Genomic DNA, 24900 nt, shown 5'->3' on the forward strand with positions numbered 1-24900 from the left:
CCATGTGGGAGAGAGAAAAGGGGGGGGGGGAGGGCCAAAACAAAGGTGTTGATAAAAAATATAAGTAAAATAGATACTGTGAGGCCTTGGTCAGTGTCCCTCTAGTGTAGCACCTGGCTTGCACTCCATAACTCTCCAAAGTGGCATGGAATTGGCAATTCAGGTGAGTGGGGCATTGAACTTAAGCCCCACAGGCGTATGCATTGAAATCATTAAATGCGTACATTACATGGCTTACACTTTCATCATTTTTACTCGTAAGTGATAAATTTGCCAGAAGCGATTCGATCACATAAGTCGGGCTGTATGGTTTTCATGGGCTATGTTTGTTGCATCTGTGAATTTGGGAAATCCTGTGATATTTCTGAATGTGCCTTAAAATCAGTGTACAGCTCTATAAAATTCATGAATCACTTTCACAACTCCGCAGAATGAAAACTTTTGATTGGGGAAAAAAACCCTGATGCCTGACTGTCTTCACTGGGCATCTTGTATTAGGAGTTCACAAACTGCCATGGTACTGTGCCAATTGATATTGATCGTTGTGACATTGCACACTACGGCAAGTACTGGAATAAAACCATCTTTATCAAAGTGTAAAGTTTCATTATTGCACATATTTATACTCCCACGGTCAACTACCACTTAGTGTCAAGCCTCACAAAGGATGAATGGCTATTTGGGTGAGACACCAGAGGGTTGCCACAATCTCAAAAAACTGACTGCAGCTAGGCGTCCCCACCTGTAGGAGACAAAAGGAGAAAGACGCTGCCCCAGTGACTCAGCGGGTAGTCCCTAATGTGGGATTGAGCCGTACAGACTAAGGAAAGGAAAATTCCATGGTGTCACTGCTCCTGATTGCTAACCAGTGACCTACGCTGGAAAGTGTGGGCATGTAGATGTTAGGCGGGGACAGGATTAAGCTTGGCTATAAGGCTCTTCATGGTTGACCAGCCTTGCAGCACTCCCCATTGTGGCTTACACATGAAGAATGGCCACTTGGTGAGGTACTGGAGGACTGCTGGTATCTGTGGAACAGTATACACCGATAAACATCAGGAGACGACGGGGGGAAACAAAGGCCACCTAATTCTAGTGGTTGGAGCGCCTGCCTGGTTTGCATCTACCTTTTGTTTCTACACTAATTGTGATGTATTGTGTGATAACTCCTATTTGTGGTCTCCTGATAGATCCCAGAGAAACACTGTAGTAAGTGGCACTCTCCACTGCATCGTCGCGCCTAGAGGGAAATGTATCATTTTTACACTCGGTGATTGTTTTGAGGTTTTGAATTGGGTGCTGTGTCTTTGCTCCTTGTAAATATACTCCAGGTTATTCTCTGTAGGAAATTTAATACATAAATATTTCCTGGTACGGGCTTGCATTGAAAACACAGCAGTCAGCATGAAATTCGAACATGTATCTTCCCCGTTGGCTCAATGTGCAAATGTACCATGTTATGATACTAAGCCATACACAGCAGAAATTCCCACAGATGAGTATTGATCACAGAGTCAGCATGGATTTGTGATGGGTAGGTAATGATTAATGCAGTTAAATTTTTTGTGGAGGTCACCAGCATGGTAGATAGGGGAGTGTCTATGCTTGTTTATATGGTCTTCCAAAAGGAATTTGATAAGGTTCCACCAAGTGCTAATGAGCAAAAATAAAAGCGCACGGAATTTGGAGTGCAGTGTGGAACTGTGAGTGGGACAGATGTTCACTGCAGTGTGGTACTGTGGGTGGGACAGATGTTCACTGTGCAATGTGGTACTGTGGGTAGGTCAGATGTTCACTGCAGTGTGGTACTGTGAGTGGGACAGATGTTGGGCGTGCAGTGTGGTACTGTGAGTGGGACAGATGTTGGGCGTGCAGTGTGGTACTGTGAGTGAGTCAGATGTTCACTGTGCAGTGTAGGTGGGACAGATGTTCACTGCAGTGTGGTACTGTGAGTGGGACAGATGTTGGGCGTGCAGTGTGGTACTGTAGGTGGGACAGATGTTGGGCGTGCAGTGTGGTACTGTGAGTGGGACAGATGTTCACTGTGCAGTGTAGGTGGGACAGATGTTCACTGCAGTGTGGTACTGTAGGTGGGACAGATGTTGGGCGTGCAGTGTGGTACTGTGAGTGGGTCAGATGTTCACTGTGCAGAGTGGTACTGTAGGTGGGACAGATGTTGGGCGTGCAGTGTGGTACTGTGAGTGGGACAGATGTTCACTGCAGTGTGGTACTGTAGGTGGGACAGATGTTGGGCATGCAGTGTGGTACTGTGAGTGGGACAGATGTTCACTACAGTGTGGTACTGTGAGTGGGTCAGATGTTCACTGCAGTGTGGTACTGTGAGTGGGACAGATGTTCACTGTGCAGTGTGGTACTGAGTGGGACAGATGTTCACTGTGCAGTGTGGTACTGTAGGTGGGACAGATGTTGGGCATGCAGTGTGGTACTGTGAGTGGGACAGATGTTCACTACAGTGTGGTACTGTGAGTGGGACAGATATTGGGCGTGCAGTGTGGTACTGTGGGTGGGACAGATGTTCACTGCAATGTGGGTGGGACAGATGTTCACTGCAGTGTGGTACTGTGGGTGGGACAGATGTTCATTGTGCAGTGGTACTGTAGGTGGGACAGATGTTCACTGTGCAGTGTGGTACTGTGGGTGGGACAGATGTTCACTGTGCAGTGTGGGTGGGACAGATGTGCAGTGTGGTGCATTTGGTGGATCAGTCCTGGGGAGGTTTTACTGTTTTGTATTGACTATTATTTGCGCTTTTTAAAGCGAGAAATAAGTTGAGTTGTGAACATGACTTGTATGGAAGTGGAATTTTTTTTTCCCTGGGGGGAATTGCTGAACATTTTGTACGTTGCCTCTGTCTTATGCCTCCACCATAGTTACAAAAGATTAAAACAACAACAGCAACTTGTATTTATATAGCGCCTTTAACGTAGTAAAACGTCCCAAGGCGATTCACAGGAGTGTTGTGAAACAAAATTTGACACCGAGCCACATAAGGAGATATTAGGGCAGGTGACCAAAAGCTTGGTCAGAGAGGTCGGTTTTAAGGAGCATCTCAAAGGAGGAGAGGCATGGAGAGGTTTATGCAGAAAATTCCAGAGCTTAGGGCCTAGGCAGCTGAAGGCACGGCCACCAATGGTGGAGCGATTAAAGTCAGGGCTGCTCAAGAGACCAGAATTGGAGGAGAGCAGAGACCTCTGGAGGTTGTGGGGCAGTGGAGATTAGAAATAGAGAGGGGCGAGGCCATGGAGGGATTGGGAAACAAAGGTGAGAATTTTAAAATCGAGGCATTGCTTAACCGGGAGCCAATGTAGGTCAGCGTGCACAGGGGTGATGGGCGAACGGGACTTGGTGCAAGTTAGGACACGGCCAGCTGAGTTTTGGATGACCTCAAGTTTACGTAGGATAGAAAGTGGGAGGCCAGCCAGGCATCCATTGGAATAGTCAAGTCTAGAGGTAACAAAGGCATGAATGAGGGTTTCAGCAGCAGATGAGCTGAGGCAGGGGTGAAGATGAGCGATGTTACGGAGGTGGAAATAGGTGGTCTTAGTTATGCTGTGGATATGTGGTTGGAAGCTCATTTCAGGGCCAAATATGACACCAAGGTTGCCAATAGTCTGGTTCAGTCTCGGACAGATGTTAGGGAGAGGGGTGGAGTCGGTGGCTAGGGAACGGAGCTTGTGGCGGGGACCGAAAACAATGGCTTCGGTCTTCCCAATATTTAGTTGGAGGAAATTTCTGCTCACCCAGTACTGGATGTCGACAAGCAGTCTGACAATTTAGAGACCGTGGAGGGGTCGAGAGAAGTGGTGGTGAGGTAGAGCTGGGTGTCGTCAGCGTACATGTGGAAACTGATGCTGTGTTTTCGGATGATGTCGCCGAGGGGCAGCATGTAGGTGAGAAATAGGAGGGGGCCAAGGATAGATCGTTGGGGGACTCCAGAGGTAACGATGCGGGAGTGGGAAGAGAAGCCATTGCAGGTGATTATGTCTACGATTAGATAGATAAGAATGGAACCAGGCGAGTGCAGTTCCTCCCAGCTGGACGACTGTGGAGAGGCGTTGGAGATGGACGGGAGTGGCAAACCGTGTCAGAGGCTGCAGACAGGTCAAGAAGGACGAGGAGGGATAGTTTACCTTTATCGCAGTCACATAGGATGTCATTTGTGACTTTGAGAGCTGTTTCGGTACTGTGGCAGGGGCGGAAACCTGATTGGAAGGATTCAAACCTGGAGCTCCAGGAAAGATGGGCACCGGTTTGGCAGGCGACAACATGTTCAAGGACTTTGAAGAGGAAAGGGAGGCTGGAGATGAGTCGTTTGCAAGGACGGAGGGGGTCAAGGGTTGTATTTTTGAGGAGAGGGGTGATGGCAGCAGATTTGAGGGAAATGGGGCCAGTACCTGAGGAGAGAGATCTGTTAACACTGTAGGCTAACATGGGAGCCAGAAAAGGAAGATGAAAAAACAACGGATGAGATTTAAGAGCGGGTTGGAATTGATGCAGTCATCCATTAAACAGAACTCTGTCCGCAGCATTGCACAGACAGCAATACAAACTGACTAATTGTGTCTTGCTCTTTAGCATGGTGCAGTTTTTTTGTGGGGAGATCATCTTTAGCACAGAATGGGGACACACACACAGACAGACACGCACATGGTTACCACAGCAACCAGGTCACTGGTTGGAGCTCATCTGAGACTCCACCGCAAAATTAATAATGGGAGCCAGCATGTGGGACACAACAGAAGTAGATTCCAGAGTGTGTTACTAAGCAAGAGGGGTTGGTGCTCGAGAAACCGAGATTTCCTTACGCCTTTAACTAATAATGTTTTTCAGGATAGTTACTGATATTTCTGCCATTTTCTGTAACTCTAGAATTGGCGGCCTTGGGCTGTGCTTATAATGGTAACAAGTTTGATTACCAGTGCTTTTTAGTACTGATCAGCACCCGACAGTGTAAAACAACAGTTTGTGTCTCAGAGACATAGTTAATAAGTTAGCTTGTGGCAATATAAATATGGATTAGAGTTTTTCCTTTCTCCTCTTAAACCCTGACATGATTCCTTGCTGTATTTACCACCCAAACCTGCAGTCAGACCCAACCTGTGTTACTCGAGACAGCTACTTGAAGATGTGAAAAGGTAGTCGGGGGAGAAAGACTACACGTTTGCTGCCTCCGTACGGTAAAGAGGCAGACTCCTGTCCTACCACTGGAGAACTGGTGCCCATGCCATCTCGTGAAGGAACTCCATTTAATATTGTCTACTTGAATACATAATCTAGGCTGACACCTCTGCAGTACTGAGGGAGTTCTGCATTGTCAGGTGCTGTCCATCAAATGAGATGTTGAACTGAAGCCAACTCACGTTGGGGTGGCTCAGGTGGATTTTAAAGATCCCATGACACTAACCAAAGAGAAGCTGGGAATTCTTCTGGTGTCCTGGCCAACATTTCTCCCTCAAACAGTATCACCACAAACAGATTAATTGGTCATTCACCTCATTACAGTTTATCGAATCTTGCTGTGTGCAAAATGTTTGCCAACAGCAGTCTGGTTCTTGCTGGGTACAGTTCCACAGGTCTAAGGACACTGTTTGTACATCAACTTTTACCTGGCGCAAGAACATTGTTGATTTGCCCCATAGTGTAAATCTTATCTCAGTAGTTCTACACCAGTATAAAAAGCAACAACTTGCATTTCTATTGTGCTCCTCATGGTAGAAGGCAGACATCTTTGAGAACATTCACACAGCAGAGAATGAGAACACCGAGCAAGAAATGAGAAAACATTAGGAAGAAAAGCCATAGGGATTGATCAGTTTTATTTAAAGAGGCTTTTGAAGGCTGGAAGGGAGTTGGCAAGCAGGAGATATTGTCGAGTACTCGAGGAAAGGGGTGTAGTGACTGAAGGATTGGCCTCTGGTGGTGGAGTGAGGGATAAGCAGTCATCTGATGTCTGAGAAGTGAAGGGTGTTTGTGGGGTTGTAACAGCTGGAGGTCCCTCATAGGGTGAGGCAAGGCCAAGGAGGAATTGAAAACCAGAACGAGGAGCAGAGGCTGTGCAGTGGATTTTCTGTCCTTGTATCTTGCGTTAAGCAGTAGAACTTTGTTTCCTTCAGGGCAAATGTAAAAACATATTTTTCCAAACTGGCCATATGTGGGCAAAAATTATTACCACAATCGATGAAGCCAAGGGCCCGAAACCACCAAGTGGGGAAAGCGAAAACACGGTGAATCTGAGTACTGATGAGGTGATGCCAAGCTTGTATTTTCAAGGCCGGAGATTGTAGGAGGAAGGGAAGGCTTAGGTGTGGGGTCGGGGGGTGGGTGCTGGGGTGAATGGAAGGGGGTGGTGAAGAATTCAATAGTTTTAAAATCCTAGGAATGGATGAGTTGGAGTGGGAGATGGTGCAATGAGTCTTGGTTTCAACAGTGTAGATGTCAGGTGTGTAGGATGGGTTAGAAGGGACGTAGAGGAAAGCAAATGGAGCAACAGGTTGCTAAACTTTAAATGAGGTAAGTAAATTAGTGTAAAGGGCTTGGGTATCGGTTTACCAGTATGTTGTGGACATGCTTGTGTTCTGGTGGGTTTCACCTCGCTTGGTTATTTGTACTACACTAATTGGTTTAGGTTAAGCCCATGCTCATTCAGAACATCATTGTAATAAATCACAGCTGGATCCAGAACATTACGGAAATAAAACAAATGTTCACAAAACTGCCTGTACAATTGGCACCTTTTATGGGGTTTGGATGTAGATCAGATTAGACTTCAACTATTACTTGTTACAGCGGGATGCCCTGACTTTGAAATTTCAATATTGTATTAAAATTCTCCACTATTGGAAAAGATGCCTCTTTTTATTTCCCATGTTCCAGTTTTCTCTCTCCTTGTCCCCCCCTGCAAACTCCAATCTCTCCTAAAAGAACCAAGTCTTTCTGGAATCCAGTTCAACAAATCCCAATGTCAATCTAGCACCTTATCCAAGAAAGCGATTTATCGTGTGTGAGCCGGCTGATCATTTTCTCTTCCTTTGGTCAGCTACATTGAAGCCAACTGTAGCACCCTGACTGAGATCAGCTAACACAACACAGACCAAGATCGAGCTGGGGACTTTCAGGCCTGTAGTTCTCTCTCTACCACACCAAGTGCTACCTTTACCTACTGGGCCACTGGGAGAATTATACAATTCTTTTTTGCATGTCATTAGTACCTTTAGATTTATTCCCGTATTCCTTTCTAATCTATTAGATGCCTGATCAATGGTAGTAACGCTAATGAATGGAGCTCTATACAGACACTGGATTACAGAAGACTGTTCTTTCACCTCTAAGCCTGGGTTTCAATCCAGGCTACATGGACGAGATAGATAAAAGTCTTTGTCTATTTTCTGGAAGACTCTTGGGTGAAATGAGCTTGGGCTCGGTCTGGTTCCTTGTGGGTGTGGATACACAGGAGACACACATATATACATATATACACACACATTGTGATTTCATACAGATCAGCATCAAGATTAGCTGCTGTTAAAAGTTGAGCCAGAGTAAAGATAAATCACAGCTTGCAACCATTTTGGGGCCTCTGAGTGACAGTGCCAGTTTGTATTGAATTATGGGTTTTATCTTTGGTTCAAGCAGTGAGTTAAAAGATTAACAGCAGACATCTTTGGCTGCATATAGTGACACCACTACAACGGGTACGAAAGATAGCTACGTCTGTCTGTCTCTCTCACTCTGTCTCTCTCTCTGTCTCACTCTGTCTCTCACTCTGTCTGTCTCTCACTCACACTGTCTCTCACTCTGTCTGTCTCTCACTCTCTGTGTCTCTCTCACTCTCTGTCTCTCTCACTCTCTGTCTCTCTCACTCTCTGTCTCTCTCACTCTCTGTCTCTCTCACTCTCTGTCTCTCTCACTCTGTCTGTCTCTCACTCCGTCTGTGTCTCTCACTCTCCGTCTGTGTCTCTCACTCACTCTCTCTCTCACTCTGTCTGTCTCACTGTCTCTCTCTGTCTCTGTCTCTGTCTCTCTCTCGCTGTCTCTGCCTCTCTCTCTGTCTCTGCCTCTCTCTCTGTCTCTGTCTCTCTCTACCTTTCTGAAAGTAAAATGTTGCGCTTGTCCAACTGGAACGGTAAAATTATAAGTTTTGTTCTTCGACAGTAAATTGTTTTTTCCTTTGGCCAAATATTCTCCCCGCCTCCTCACCTGACGACACTAATTCTTACTGGTGTTCAGTTGCACGGGCAATGTTAGCCTTCAGGAACCTTGGGCAACTGGCCAGGTTTCATGTGTGGTGCGAGGCAGGGAGTGTCGGCCAGCTGTTATAATGTGGGCAGCATCACAACCAAGCTTGACCCTCTCCACACCGGAGATATATACGCACAAGCACCCTCACTGTCTGTTTCTCACTTTCTTTCTCTCCCCCTCCCTGCCCGAACAGGACTGTCTGATTTTTCCCTTCTCTCCACTAACCACTTAAGGTTACTAATTATACAGCAATTATCATTTTTACTGAGCTCCCTGATGTTTGATATTAAAGCACAAAGTGCCAGAGAAAAATAATAAATTAACATTTCGGGTGGAGACCTGGAAATGGAAGGTGTGAGAGCCCCCTTCAAAGGACTGATCGAAACAAAGGGGGAGAACATCAGGTAAAGGGTGGAGACCTTTGCTCACTGTCATCCCAAAGAGGCAGCTAAGTCAAAGTGTTAGTCTGTCCTTTCTCTTGCTGGTGGATCCTTTGTATATTTCTAGCATTTTTGCTGTTTGTTTCAGATTTCCAGCATTCACCAATTTTTCTTATCTGATGATGTTTGGGATGTCGATTGCTTCAATAATTAGAAGGCAGTACATCAAATCTTTAGAATCAGATGTATTTTTTGTTTTGTTAAAGATCTGTGTATGTCACAAGTTCAGTGCAGTGCAGCGGTGGACATTTGACATTTTTAAACTCTTGCCACTTGAACTGTGCAGAAGAGCCAGCAGTGCAATTATCGATTCTGTCCTTTCAGACCTGTGTCTGGAGAGAGGGGGATGGGCACCAGGATGTAACATGAGAAAGGAGAAACAAGGCGCACAAAGGATTGGGAGAGACAGGGAGCACTAGAGTAAGAAATAGTATGGTATTCGCTGTATAAGAGAATACAAGACGGTCTAATACGATAGCAAAATACTGCAGATGCTGGAAATCCAAAATAACAACAGAAAACGCTGGAAAAACTCAGCAGGCCAGGCAACATCCATGGAGAGAGAAACAGTTAACGTTTCATTACCATCTATTACCGTCTCGTCTCGTCTTGAATATCGCTTAATGTCTCTTCACCTCAGACTTTCCCTTTTGTTCTTTCATCCCCTCCCCCATTTCCCAGCCCCCAAACTGGCCTTTTAATCTGTTTCATTTCCTGCTTTTTTCTCAGTTCTGAAGAAGGGTTTCGACCTGAAACGTTAACTCTTGTTTCTTTCTCCACGGATGTTGCCTGGCTTGCTGAGTTTTTCCAGTGTTTTCTGTTGTTATTACAAGAAGGTTTAAGATAGGTTTACAGTGCATGTGTGTAAATGCACAAAGCGTGGTAAATAAGGTGGGTGAGCTGCAGGCGCAAATAGCCACATGGGAATATGAGGTTGTGGCGATAATGGAGACCTGGCTCAAAAGAGGGCAGGATTGGGTACTAAATATTCCTGGATATAAGGTGTTCAGGAAAGATAGGGAAGGAAAGATAGGAGGTGAGGTGGCAGTATTGATTAAGGAGAATATTACAGTGCTGGAGAAAGGATGTCCTGGAGGGGTCAAGGACAGAATCTATTTGGTTAGAGTTGAGAAACAATAGAGGTGCCATTACAGTACTAGGTGTATTCTATAGACCAGCAACTAGTGGGTAGGATATAGAGGAGCAAATTTGCAGAGAAATTAGAGGTGCAAGAACTATAGAGTAATGATAATGGGAGACTTCAATTATCCTAATATATTAGGATAATTGAAGTCCCCCACTGGGATAGTAATAATGTAAAGGGCAGAGAGGGGGAAGAATTTCTGAAATGTGTTCAGGAGAACGTTCTTGATCAGAACGTTTCCAGCCCAACGAGGAAGTAGGCATTGTTAGATCTGGTTCTGGGGAATGTGGTGGGTCAAATGGAGCAAGTGTCAGTAGGGGAACATTTAGGGAACAGTGATCATAAGGTTTAGATTAGCTATGGAAAAGGACAGTGAGCAATCTCGACTAAAAATACTTAATTGGGGGAAGGCCAATTTCAGTGGGTTGAGAATGGACCTGGCCCAGGTAAATTGGAATCAAAGATTGTCAGGCAAAACTGTATTCAAACAATGGGCCACCTTTAAAGAGGAGATGGTTCGGGTACAGATGAGGTACATTCCCTACAGCTCCCTGGATGAAAAAAGAGATAGACAGTAAGATGAAGCAGAAAAAGGGGGCATATGACAGATGTCAGTTGAGAATACAAGTGAGAACCTGGCTGAATATAGAAAGTTCAGAGGAGGCACATACAGAGAGTATGAGAATAAATTGGCAACTAACCTAAAAGGGAATCCAAAAGTCTTCTATAGGCATATAAATAGTAAACGGGTAGAAAGAGATGGGGTGGGGCAGATTAGGGACCAAAATGGGGACCTACACCTGGAAGCGGAGGGCTTGGCTGAGGTACTAAATGAGTACTTTGCATCTGTCTTTACCAAGGAAGAAGATGCTGCCAAAGTCACAGTGAAAGAGGAGGTAGTTGAGATACTGGGTGGGCTAAAAATTGATAAAGAGGAGGTACTAGAAAGGCTGGCTGTACTTAAAGTAGATAAGTCACCAGGACTGGATGGGATGCATCCTAGGATACCGAGGGACGTAAAGGTGGAAATTGTGGAGGTACTAGCCGTAATCTTCCAATCCTCCTTGCATACGGGGATGGTGCCAGAGGACGGGAGAATTGCAAATGTTACACCCTTGTTCAAAAAAGGGTGCAAGGATAAACCCAGCAACTATAGGCCAATCAGCTTAACCTCAGTAGTTGGGAAGCTTTTAGAAGCGATAATCCAGGACAAAATTAACAGTCACTTGGACAAGTGTGGATTAATTAAGGAAAGCCAGCTCGAATTTGTTAAAGGCAAATCGTATTTAACGAACTTGATTGAGTTTTTTGATGAGGTAACGAGAGGGTTGATGAGGGCAATGCGGTTGATGTGTAAGATTGTGAGGGGGCTTGATCGGGTGGATGCGGGGAGGATGTTTCCACTGATGGGTGAGACTAGAACTAGGGGGCATAATCTTAGAATAAGGGGCTGCCGTTTCAAAACTGAGATGAGGAGAAACTTCTTTACTCAGAGGGTAGTAAATCTATGGAATTTGCTACCTCAGAGAGCTGTGGAAGCTGCAACATTTAAAACAGAGATAGACAGTTTCCTAGCTGATAAGGGAATTAGGGGTTACGGGGAGCGGGCAGGGAAGTGGACGTGAGTCTAGGATCGGATCAGCCATAATCCTATTGAATGGCGGAGTAGGCCCGAGGGGCCGTATGGCCTACTCCTGCTCCTACTTCTTATGTGTACACGGACTTCCAAAAAGCGTTTGGTAAAGTGCCACATAATAGGCTTGCCAGCAAAGTTGAAGCCCATGGAATAAAAGGCACAGTGGTCGCATGGATACGAAATTGGCTAAGTGACAGGAAACAGAGAGTAGTGGTGAACGATTGTTTTTTGGACTGGAGGAAGGTATACAGTGGTGTTCCCCAGGGGGTCTGTATTAGGACCATTGCTTTTCTTGAAATAAATGACTTGGATTTGGGTGCACAGGGCACAACTTCAAAATTTGCAGATGACACAAAACTTGGAAGTATAGTGAACAGTGATGGACTTCAAGAGGACATAGACAGGCTGGTGGAATGGGCAGACATGTGGCAGATGAAATTTAACGCAGAAAAGTGCAAAGTGATACATTTTGGTAGGAAGAACGAGGAGAGGCAATATAAACTAAAGGTTACAATTCTAAAGGGAATGCATCAACAGAGACACCTGGGGGTATATGTGCACAAATCGTTGAAGGTGGCAGGGCAGGTTGAGAAAGCAGTTAAAAAAGCATATGGGATCCTGGGCTTCATAAATAGAGCTATCGAGTACAAAAGCCAAGAAGATATGATGAACCTTTATAAAACACTGGCCCGACCTCAGCTGAAGTATTGTGTCCAATTCTGGGCACCGCACTTTAGGAAGAATGTGAAGGCCTTAGAGAGGGTGCAGAAAAAATTTACAAGAATGATTCCAGGGATGAGGAACTTCAGTTACATGGATAGACTGGAGAAGCTGGGGTTGTTCTCCTTAGAGCAGAGAAGGTTGAGAGAAGATTTGATAGCGGTGTTCAAGATCGTGAGGGGTCTAGACAGAGTAAATAGAGAGAAACTGTTCCCATTGGTGGATGGGTCGAGAACAAGTGGACACAGATTTCAGGTGATTGGCAGAAGAACCAAAGGCAACATGAGGAAAAACTTTTTTACGCAGCGAGTGGTTAGGATCTGGAATGCACTCCTGAAAGGGTGGTGGAGGCAGATTCAATCGTGGCTTTCAAAAGGGAATTGGATAAGTATCTAAAGGGAATTGGATAAGTATCTGAAGGAAAAAAATTTGCAGGGCTACGGGGAAAGGGCTGGGGGAGTGGGACTAGCTGAAGTGCTCTTGCAGAGAGCCGGCATGGGCTCGACGGGCCGAATGGCCTCCTTCTGTGCTGTAACTAATCTGATTCTAAGAGCATTTTAAACTTTATAGCACTGGGACGAAGGACTGGTGGGTGCAGGTCTGTGACTGGTGGTGGCAGTCGGGGGAGCAGTTTGAAGGGATTAATTAAGAAATTCACACAAGACGTGTGTCAGCACATTAAAGCACCTCGTCTTCATTTGACATTGCATAGTCTATGTTAAAGAGGCTTTTATGGAAAAATCCCACAGTTGGAATTTATATTGATTTTTCTCCCTCACCGCCCACCTTAAGGTGTCACCTGAATATTCGCCAAGGCCGCACCTCCCAAACCCGTGACCTGCACCACCTAGCACGACAAGGGCAGCAGGTGCATGGTAACAGCATCCTGACTTGGACATATATCGCCATTCCTTCTGTATTGCTGGGTCAAAATCATGGAACTCCCTACGTAACAACATAGTAGGAGTTCCTTCACTACGTGGATTGCAGCAGTTCAAGGAGAAGGTCTCGCCACTAGCTTCTCGGGGCAACTAGAGATGGGCAATAAATACCAGCCTTGCCAACGATGCCCACATCCTGAAAATTAATTTTAAAAACTTTCTCCAAAATACTTGATCGATGTATACATATTTAATCTTAAATTTCAATGCCTAGCTGATTTTAATATTTTCTTTTACAGACCGGATCACTTGAATGGCCACATCAAACAAGTGCACACTGCAGAGAGGCCCTTTAAATGTCAGGTAAGTTGGTTGTTCATTGTTCATTCTGCAAAGCTTGAAAGTACAATAAATGAAGGTAACTCCATGCCTTTCTCTATAGCATGTGCCGTATCTCTGCCAATGACACTCCCAGCACGATTTGACTATGGAGAGCTTTGCAGAAAGCCACGTCCTGTCTTCACCCAGTAGCCGCACATGCATGCCTTTCTACAGGAGCCGCAGGATAGCAATCGGGCGCAGGATCCCTGGCTGACATTAACCTTCTCTAGCCCAGGGACACTTAAGGTCAATTCCAGCAACTTTACTGCTGTCCCAACTAATAGCGGGTAACTCAGTAGAGCCCAGAGATGGAACCGGAGGCCTTCCGAGCTTCTACGGATCAGTTCCACACTGGGCAGGGAATTTGCCAACTGAACCGAAGGAGGAAGTGATATTGTCTGCTTAATCCCTAAATGGTGATTTGAAATTAGACCGTTCAATAGATGGTGACTATCGAGCTGTCAGAATGATTTCCTTATTGTTCATGTGTTCGTACAGACCTGCGAAGCTTCCTTTGCGACCAAAGACCGCCTGCGCTCTCACTTGACATGCCACGAGGAAAAAGTCCCCTGTCAGGTGTGCGGGAAATATCTGCGTGCAGCTTATATGACTGATCACGTCAAAAAGCACAACGAAGGACCAAATAACATCTGCAACATCTGTAACAAAGGTAACTTTCTAAAAAATAAAGTTATGGACAAAAGAATGGTCACTTTTAAAAAAGGAAAGCGCAACCTGCTGTGCTATTCACCTCAATTGAAGGTTGATGTTACTGTAGAGATGTGGGTTCTTCTGATCTGCTGTACTATGTTGGTTCGAGGGTTTTGTGTCTTCATCTGCCCTAAAAGGTGAAGCCACCTTAAAAATGTTCAGTGATTTACATCATGGCTTAAGCTGTGAAAGGCTCTTAATGGTAAAGTAAGAAAAGGTAGAGAAAACATGGATGCTTTTGTGCTTGAAAGAATGTAATTCCTGTAATTAAGTTGTGTGTCTAGCATGAGCCTGGATTGTTTGGGAAATATACATCTCACTTCACAGTGTCACATGCAACATATTTGTCACACTTAAACCCAATTGGCTCAAATATGCATTTGGAAATCATTGTTAACTCAATGTTGCTGATTGGTTGAAAAGGTAGAACACCTATCAATAAATGAGCATCAAGCAACTGCCAATGAACAACTGGCAAAAAGAAGGGGAAGCCAATGAAATTGCTCAAAAATATGTTCTGAAAATGTATTTGGTTAGGGATATATTGTGATTGAATTTTGTGTACAGAAGAAACAATTGCAAACTGACCACTGATGTAATCATTATTACAGGTTTACCATATTACTATTTTTTTTTAAACCACCAATCCCCATAGATCGTTCCTCCTCTCCACTGCCTTTTACCAGCAACTTTTCCCCCTTCTCTCCTGAATGCACCGACTCCTTGCTGTTAACCCTTTGGTCCAAGTGGGTGTTCTCTGTACATGAGGCCAGACAGTGAGTTTAAGCAGCTATTTGACAGGAGATGGGGAGGCACCACTGCTGAGTCTTGTCCTGTCCTATCCTGATGTCACACTGGTGTAAAGCTCCAACAGGCATTAACAGATGGTGATCAGGAGTAGGAAACCCGGCTGATTTTTCCCATCCTTGAGTCAATGGCACTTAAATCAATTGTTGTGCCCCTACTGTTGCCTTGGATAAGATCAGCTAACGTGGGACAGACTGGGCTTTGAACCCCAGGTATTTCCTGGGGCAGTGGGGAGGTGGTGGTGCAGAATCTTGAATTTCATGCTTCCTGTGTTTTTGCCATTGGTATTAGTCTAGTTGCTTTATCTCCAATTGTAATTTATTTGCAGTCTTTAATTGTTCTCTTTTGTTGCCAAAGTTTACTCAAACATGTAAGAAGCAATTAACAGTTGGATGTCCTGATTGGATGGGGGTGGAGGTGAACAGCCTTTCTGGAAGATTTAAGTTGAGATGGCAGCATAGTTTTACTAATCCATATCAATCTTGCGAAATATTGAGAAATAAACCGGGATTTGATTGATGACTGAGGCTTAATTTGTCTCTTTCAATCTCAACATCTGTTCCAAAAGTTCATTTACTTTTAGAAATAATTTTAGTTTCATCCCTTTAAAGCAACTTTTACTTTTCATAGCAAAGTGAGAGTTGTTGATGGAAAACAATCATTTCAGTCAAGGTTCTAGTTGATGAAAGCAACACTGCACCATTCAGTGGCACATGGTGCTAGACTACCATTGCAAAGTGCCAGTGCATCCCCTCACAGAGAGTGCTGTTTAGATATAGAACTTGGCAGCTCTGAGTGTTTAAACAAAGCATTCTGAGTAAAATTGTTGTGGTCACTCCCACACATTGTGGAACGAAAATCTAACTTTAGTGGTTCCCATGAAACCACATACTTGGTATGTGCGCAAAATGTTGCATGCTATTGCAGATAGTTCCACGTGTCACCTCCTGTGCCTGTCCTCAAAGCCCTCGATTACACCAGTTTGTTTTTCTCCCCAGATTAACCATTTGTTCTGCTCCTTGCATCATTCTTGCTCTTAAAATTGGGACAGTGCCTTCAATTTCCATTGTCCTTCTACTCCTTCACATTTAGCAGGTGCTGCAAGTCTCCAAACCGGCCAGTCCATGTTTTCTTCTTTCTGCGGTAGTCCCCTGTATCTGTAAACATGAAGAGATTGGTGGTGGTACCTGAATCAGGAGGTCACACTTAACACTTAGCTGCAGTAGACGATATAGTGGTTTGTGCTCTGTGCTCAGAAAAACCACCCAGTGCTCCTCGGACAGTTGCTAACTCCCAACTTTCTGTTCATTGTCAGAGGTTGCATCAGCCTGGAGGCAGGACAGTTTCTACTTTTCCTTGACACAAACATTTCCGTACGTTTTGCCTTCAATTCCTCGATTCCACAAGTAATACAAAAGACATGAGCACCAGGAGCACGACCCTGTATTGGCCACACAAATCACGGTTCTAAGACTGTGTGGCAGTGATAAAGGACAGGATCTCATTCTCCCTGCAAGAGAGAGATCCCCCATAAGGGGTTCAAATATTGTATCACCCTGGCTGTCAAAAGCAACAACTTTTGGATATCTCAACTACAGTGGTACATACAGAGCCAATTTATGCAGGACAACTACTAATCAGGCTTGATTATAACACAAAGTGGGATAGCGCATATCTTGTGTGAAGTTGCTGAGATTCTGGAGCATCTGCAGCACTTGTTCAAAGCTGGTTAAACCCCAGTTCTACTCTGGTTCATATTGTGGCTATTTTAGTCTTTCACAATCCATTTGTTTGGTTTGTGGGGTGTTGCCCATTGATGCCATGTTTTATGCAAATATCTGGCAGTTATGGCCAGCTAGGCCTACATAGGTTCTCAGTAAGGACCCTGATTTATTTTTGCACAAATGACTGTGCTCCACTGTTCAAAGCTCTTTTAATAGGTGATCTTAAGTTTCTGTTCTGTTAATTCGTGTTAAATTTGCTTTGCTGAGTTAGTGAGCTGAAAATCTTTATTGTAGACGTAGCCATATTTAATTTGGCATTCTGATGGGCAGTCCTTTGAGCTCACAGTTATTTCTCAGTTTCATTTGGGTCAAGAAATTGTCCTATGCTATTATGTCTCTTGTATGAAGCAATTTCAAAAGTCTAGATAGTTCTCCAACAGTGCAAAGATCCAAAGCAATTGGTGACGAGTAGCAGATAACTAAGTGGGTGGCTGTGTGCCTTCTGCACTCCTACTATCTTTTAGGGCAGCAGCCTAGCGAGTAATTGAAGGTTATTTCATGGCCACTTTCTGGGCTTACCTCATCTTCAGATTTACAAGGCTGTCACGTTTAGTAATCCTTATGTTTACTAAGCATCACTGTCTGTCTAGATTTGACTGCTACACAAGTCCATCCTGTAACTGGTGTTGCTGCTCTACTGCAGGGCCTCCCGCCACCCTTTCCTGAATTGCACGACTTTAATATACTTCTCCAGTGTGAGCACGCTCTTGTATCCCATAGCCTGTCTCTTGCTCTATCCAGAGGTGATTGGCTGTCATTTTGAAAACCCTAGGAATGAAGTGTTAAATTTACAAAGCCATTTGGCTGTCGCTGTGTCTGTTTTCTTAACTAGTTTGACTCCATAACTTTATACAAAGACAAAAATATTTGAATATGTTGCCAAGCTTGCATAATCATTGTATGGGGGGGAAAAGTGGCGCTCTTGTGCCTTCAGTTCTGTATAGCAGCCAGTAAGTGTTGTAAAGCGCCTCAATGGGTCTGATTGGGATCTTGCCCCCCTCCCCACCATGTAATTAATTTTGTCTATCCCAGTGGAATCGGATAACCTTTTTTTCCCTCAAACTTAGTTTCCGTGAATCTTATGCTCAAGATGAGGAATGTTCATACTGGGGAATGAAACATTTTCTGTTGAGGGCAACCAGTGCTGACTTCACGCATTCCCAGGTCATGTATGTGACTTTTAGATGCAGAGGAAAGTTCCCGCTACACAACCCTAACAATGTGCTCTGGTCCCAACCTCGGAAGCGTGCCCCCATTTCACCAGTATGACATTCTTTCTAGTTCCCATACCAGCCATCCTGTGGCCTCTGAGTGAAATTCATGTTGATTGCGGTTGTTGAGTGTGATGACCTTTTTATCTAACAGCATTGAGTAAAGCACCTGTCATATAACTATAACCTGGGCACTCAACATGGGAGAATAAAGAAAGACTTCATTTATATTGCACCTGTCACAGTCTCAGGATGTCCCAAAGTGCTTTACAGCCAGTTAAGTGCTTTTTTTTTTGAAGTGTAGTCACTGTTATAATGTAGGAAATGTGGTAGCCAATTGCGCACAGCAAGCTCCCACAAACAGTAATGTGATAATGAGCAGATAATCTGTTTTTGTTATGTTGATTGTTGGATAAATATTGACCAGGACACTGGGGGTGGGGGGGGGGAAACTCCCTGCTCCTCTTCTAAATAGTGCCATGGGATCGTTTACGTCCACCTGAGAGAGCAGACGATGCCCCGGTTTCATGTCTCATCCGAAAGACAGCACCTCTGACAGTACAGCACTCCCTCAGTACTGCACTGGAGTGTCAGCCAAGATTTTGTGCTCAAATCTCGAGTGGGACTTGAACCCACAACCTTCTGACTCGGAGGTGAGGGTGCTACCCACTGTGCCACGGCTAACACTTTAGAGGTTGTATTCCCAGTGTGTGGCGGGTGTCACTGAAGGACTCTTGAGAAGTGGGATTGTTTCGATAATCGTACCAACAATGACCCAACTCCAGCAGAAGCCAGTTTTTCCAGATATCTCTGGTTTGTGGGGTTTATTTTTGAGCACTGTGGAGACTAAGAATAAACCATGCAGTGCAGGTCCAGCTTAATATCCCTGTGCGCATTGCAAATACAATATTGGTTAAGTGAGGCATTGCAGAGATAAGTTGCAGTGATGAATACTGGATGTTTTTCTATTCCCTGAGAGTGTACACCTTCCTCACGCCAGCACGATGTCACTGTTAGCTAACGACCAGGAGGCATACAGGAGCAACAGACTGATATTTGGGCTGTTTGTGTAATACACTGACAACATCAGATGGTTTGAATAAAAATTTCCTGTGACTCGTGTTGATATTTTCATACCTCTTTGATGTTTTGGGAGTTTATTTGAGTGTGACAGAAGCAGATGTGCCTCTTCCTTCAAATATGTTGTCATCGTTTACTTGGGAGAACTAATTGAATTCCCGCTGTAGCCTTTGCTTTGTACTCAGCAAGTATTGACTCCAAGTACGACTGGAATATTTGCCAACAACATTAATTCATTCAAAGTTTGTGTTGCAGCGTCTGAATGAAGATGTCATTCATTTCTAAAGCTATTCTTAGTACCTGACCCCAAGCAGGCTATTCCATCATTGGTAGGTATGGCTACTGAAGCCAATAGTAATGCCCGAACTACTGCCCTGGCTGAGATTAGATAAACCCAGCATTGACCAGCAATCAAACCTGGGGCCTTTTGATCTGTTTAGCTCAGTACCATAACATGATGCATTTACCCAGTGAGCCATTGGTGAAGCTTGTTCAATTATTAAAGGCAGCCTGAGATTAGTGCATTCCTTTCACTACAGTCCTATTTTGGTGGAGTGCTGGTCAGCAGCCACAGTGCTACAGTGGCGCTTTTTTGATGGGTGGGTGCATTTATTTCACATGGTTTGGTCGATAACTGGTCGAGGTCATATGAGCTATTGATATGAGGTGAAAGCCAGCCCATGAAAATGTGTTATTCATCGTATCTGCAATTGAGTCGTGCTTAAAAGTGGGGAAATTAAAATTTAGCATGAATACTTAATGGAAGTTTAAAAAAAAAAATAACTTCTGAAAGGATGGAATAAGAGTCTGGGGCAATCCTTGTTCCAGAGCTAGGCACGATCCAGTGGCCATGTCTCCATTCTCAAGTTTATGCTCTTGACAGTAAAGGTTGCAGAATCCAATAAACCAGCACTCGGTGAGCGAGGGGGTGGAAACCAGCCACTCCAGGCTGATGATGTGTATGGAGTTTTCGTCCCTCCCTAGCCTGAGGCGGGCAGGGTGTTGAGGTCAGTTGTAGCCCCCCCACCCCCTACTGCCACCTTGCCTGATCCTGACGGTGCAGTTACCTGACCTCAAAGGTCTGCAAACCAGATGTGTGCTTTAGTTATTTTAGTTGCTGAGGAAGTCACACTTCCTAAGTAGTGAGAGTTGCTCTCTCTCTCGGGCTGTGAGATCGGCGGAGTTTGTGGATTATGATCATTCAACAAAACATTTTTTTTGGCTTCTTTCTGCTTTGCCCCTCCCGGTGGCTGGTTGTTCTGCCAGTTCTGTGTTTTGTATTCAGTAGTTCTTTTTCTGTTGATGGCTGCCGACTGTTTTTGGACGGCCCAACTGTTCTAGAAAATCAGTCACTGCAGGATTTTCCCTTTTGAAAAGGACTTTTTCACCTTTACTATTTAAGCCTCAGTTTATTAGCTCTGCACTATAACTGCAGGGGTTCCTGAGCACATTGTTCCACATCAATTATGCACCTAGTTTTATTTCATTTCATTAGCCTTATACATAGATACATAGATACATAGAAGATAGGAGCAGGAGTAGGCCATTCGGCCCTTCGTGCCTGCTCCGCCATTCGATGAGATCATGGCTGATCCTTTAATTCAGTATCCCGTCCCCGCCTTCTCTCCGTAACCCTTAACCCCTTTTGCCCGTAGAAATATATCTAATTCCCTCTTAAATATATTTAATGAGCTGGCGTACACTGCCCTCTGTGGCAATGAGTTCCACAGGTTCACCACTCTCTGAGTGAAGAAATTCCCCCTCATCTCTGTCCTAAATGGTTTAGCCCTTATCCTTAAATTATGTCCTCTAGTTCTGTTCTCACCCGCCAAGGGAAACATTCCTTCTGCATCCAGTCTGTCTAGACCTGTCAGAATTTTATACACTTCTATGAGGTCCCCTCTCAATCTTCTAAACTCCAGTGTGTACATCCCTAAACTACATAGTCTCTCCTCATAGGTCATTCCCGCCATTCCTGGTATCAGCCTGGTGAATCGCCGCTGCACCCCCTCCATGGCAAGAACATCCTTCCTCAGATGAGGCGACCAAAACTGTACACAGTACTCGAGGTGTGGTCTCACCAGTGCCCTGTACAGCTGCAGCAAGGTATCCCTGTTCCTGTATTCTAACCCTTTTGCTATGAAGGCCAGCATACCGTTTGCCTTCTTGACCGCCTGTTGCACCTGCATGCTCGCCTTCAGTGACTGGTGTACAAGAACACCCAGGTCTCTCTGTACTTCCCCCTCTCCCAATCTATTGCCATTTAAATAATAATTTGCCCTCCCGTTCCTGCACCCAAGGTGGATAACTTCGCACTTGTCCACATTATAGTGCATCTGCCATTTATCCGCCCAATCGCCCAGTCTGTCCAAATCGCTCTGGAGCTTCCTGGTCTCTTCCTCTGAGCCCACCCCCCCTCCTAGTTTAGTGTCGTCTGCAAATTTGGAAATGCTGCATCCGACTCCCTGATCCAGGTCATTAATGTAAATTGTGAACAGCTGGGGGCCCAGGACAGATCCCTGTGGTACCCCACTTGTTACTGCCTGCCATTCAGAAAATGAGCCGTTTATTCCAACTCTCTGTTTTCTATCTGACAGCCAGTTCCCTATCCACGCCAAAACTTTCCCCTTTATCCCATGAGCCTCAATTTTCCATGCTAATCTTTTATGTGGGACCTTATCGAAGGCCTTTTGGAAGTCCAGGTACACCACATCTACTGGCTCTCCCCCATCTATTCTACCAGTTACTCCCTCAAAAAATTCCAATAGATTAGTCAAGCACGATTTACCCTTTGTAAATCCATGTTGACTCTGTCCTATCCTGTCCCCATTTGCTAAGTGCTCCGCTATTTCATCCTTAATGATGGACTCCAGCATTTTGCCCACAACTGATGTAAGGCTTACAGGTCTGTAATTACCTGCTTTTTCCCTACCCCCCTTTTTGAATAGTGGGGTAACGTTAGCTACCCTCCAATCCATCGGCACTGTTCCCGAGTCTAATGAATTCTGAAAAATCATCCTTAGTGCATCCGCTATCTCTAGGGCCACCTCCTTCAGTACCCTAGGATGCATGTTATCAGGCCCTGGGGATTTGTCCACCTTCAATCCCTTTAGCTTCCTTAACACCATATCCTTAGAGATATTGATTTGCGTCAGTTCCTCCTTTGCCAATGTCCCTATTTTTCCCAATATCCCAGGGAGGTTTTTTGTGTCTTCCTTCGTAAAGACTGACCCAAAGTATGCATTTAGTTGATCTGCCATTTCCTTATTTCCCATTATATATTCCCCCGTATCTGACTGCAATGGACCAACTTTGGTTTTCACCAGTCTTTTCCTTTTGATATATTTATAAAAGCTTTTGGAGTTAGTTTTTATATTTTCCGCCAGCTTGTTTTCGTAAGCTATTTTGCCCCTCTTGATCATGCCCTTTGCCCTCCTTTGCTCTATCTTAAACTGTTCCCAATCTTCCGCTCTGGCGCTTTTTTTGGCTATTTTATACGCCCTATCTTTGGATTTTATGCTGTCTCTAATTTCCCCTGTTATCCACGGTTGAGTCACCTTTTTAGATTTCCTTTTATGCCAGATTGGTATAAACAATTTTTGCAATTTTGTCATTCTATCTTTAAATGTTTGCCATTGTTTATCTACCTCCAGTCCTCCCAGGAACGTTGTCCAATCAGACCTACTCAGTTCCCGTCTCATGGCATCATAATTCCCCTTGTTTAAATTCAGGACCTTAGTCTCTGAGTCAATTTCTTCGCTCTCCATTTCGAGTGAGAAATCGATCATGTTATGATCGCTCTGACCCAAGGGTCCCCGTACAACAAGATTACTGATTAGTCCCTTCTCATTGCACAGTACCCAGTCCAATATAGCCTGTTCCCGAGTTGGTTCCTCGACATATTGATCCAGATAACCATCCCTTAAACACTCAAGGAATTCCTCCTCCTCATTATTTTTACTGATTAGGCTAGTCCAATCTATATGTAAGTTAAAGTCACCTATGATGACAGCTGTGCTCTTATTGCACGCTTCTCTAATTTCCCTCGTGATGCCCTCCCTAACCTCTATTTTACTATTTGGAGGCCTATATACCACTCCTATTAATGTTTTTCGCCCCTCGCTATTTCTTAGCTCCACCCATATAGATTCTGTATTAACTGAGTTAATATCCTTCTTTTCAATTGCATTTATCCCCTCTTTTACTAGCAATGCTACCCCTCCTCCCTTTCTTTTTTGTCGATCCTTCCTAAATACTGAATACCCCTGTATGTTAAGCTCCCAGCCCTGCTCACCCTGCAACCATGTTTCCGTAATCCCAATTAGATCATAATTATTAACCTCTATTTCCACAGCTAATTCATCTACCTTGTTCCTGATGCTTCTCGCATTAAGGTATAAAACCCTCAGGCTTTTTTTATGCTCACATTTTTTATGAATTAGTTTGGCCCTTTGTTTTTTGTTCCTCACCCTTTTACCATTTATTTCTGTCTGCCTTTCACTTTCCTCTATTTCACTACATAGGTTTCTAGCCCCCTGCCATACTAGTTTAAATGCTCCCGAACTGCTTTATCAAAAATTACCCCGAGAACATCAGTTCCATCTCTGCACAGGTGTAGACCGTCCCTTTTGTATAGGTCACACCTACCACAAAACTGGTTCCAATGCCTCAATGTCTTGTTTTTTGCCCTTGCATCTCCATTACTGCCTTCAGTCAGAAGTGCAGGACAGCCTAATTTGCAGAGATCTCCACAGGTGAATCCCTGAGCTGATCTGCCTTCAGGTGTGTTTGAGCGGTGTGGGCTAGGATGGGATCTCCTCCACCACTGCATTCTCACTCTTCCACCAGGTGGTGCAGTGCAGCCTGACTGAGACTGAAAGATTTGTTTGCCAGTTGAAACTCTGGGTTGAGAGTCATGGTTCTCAATCGAAAGTCTAGCCCTGTACCCTTGTAACTAATTAGTAGCTGCCTCTTTCTGTTCTGTACGTCACCACACACTGAGAGGTTAGGTAGACCAGTCTTTTCACAGCCTCTGTCTGTTCTGCTGTTGTTCTAGCCCCAGGGAGTAAGGGAAGAATGCCTCCAGTTGATTTTCTTTCGAGACCACCTTGTCTCTCTCTCTCTCTCTCAACTTCTCTCTATCCCGTCCCTTACTCCATCTGATGGCTCAGCTGAAATTGGAAACTGCCTACATCAGCACCTGTCCACTGCCAAGACCTGGTTTCCACACAGTGCTCCCTCTAGTTAGGTATTCAAAAAAGACTAAAACTAATCTGAGGTAGGTGGATTAGAGTAATGGGCAGTCCTGCGACTCGGAGCTTAAGACAGAAAGCAAACTGTTTTCAGCATACATTATTGTTTTGGGGAAATATTTTACAATTTTAGACTCTGCTCTTCCAAACTTGATTTGTGTCTGGAATAAGTATCTGGAGCTGTAAAAACCCTGGGTAAAGTACTGATAGGTACAGGTCTATCACTGGTGGTGGCAGTGCTGGGAACAGCTTAAGGGCATGAGTGACACAAAGTGTACCACAAAGCATTAAAGTGTAATGGTTTAAGTGTGTTTTTTCCCTATATAATGTCCTGGTACCAATATGCTAAATAAATCTAGTGACAACACTGCAGCCTCTCCCTCCGAGCCGAAGGTGACTGCCTGACAAGAAGTGTCACATCTACGGGGAGAAAATGACTGGGGAGAGCTGCTGAGAAGAAAGTGTATTAAACATAAAGCAACCCCTTTAGAAAAGGAATGGAGATAGGACTGCTGGAATATTCTAACCTTGGATGTTCAAAAGGCTGGAGGGGTTGGGGTTTCATCTGACGGAGTGACAGAATCTCTTCTGTCT

The 24900-nt window shown here is 44.6% G+C and overlaps 1 protein-coding gene across 3 annotated transcripts in view; it reads left to right on the forward strand.

Moving 5' to 3' along the window:
* Positions 1-24900, forward strand: part of patz1 (POZ/BTB and AT hook containing zinc finger 1) — an 89685-nt gene that overhangs the window by 46144 nt on the left and 18641 nt on the right. For all 3 annotated transcript variants that reach the window (XM_085962041.1, XM_085962039.1, XM_085962040.1), the window contains exons 2-3: positions 13380-13443; positions 13960-14131. In XM_085962041.1, coding sequence (XP_085818167.1) covers positions 13380-13443; positions 13960-14131 — 236 coding nt within the window. The remainder of the gene's footprint in view (positions 1-13379; positions 13444-13959; positions 14132-24900) is intronic.

Source organism: Somniosus microcephalus, chromosome 19, assembly GCF_052327205.1.
Source record: "Somniosus microcephalus isolate GS21.2 chromosome 19, FLI_Smic_1.0, whole genome shotgun sequence".
In the NCBI taxonomy this organism is placed as follows: domain Eukaryota; kingdom Metazoa; phylum Chordata; class Chondrichthyes; order Squaliformes; family Somniosidae; genus Somniosus; species Somniosus microcephalus.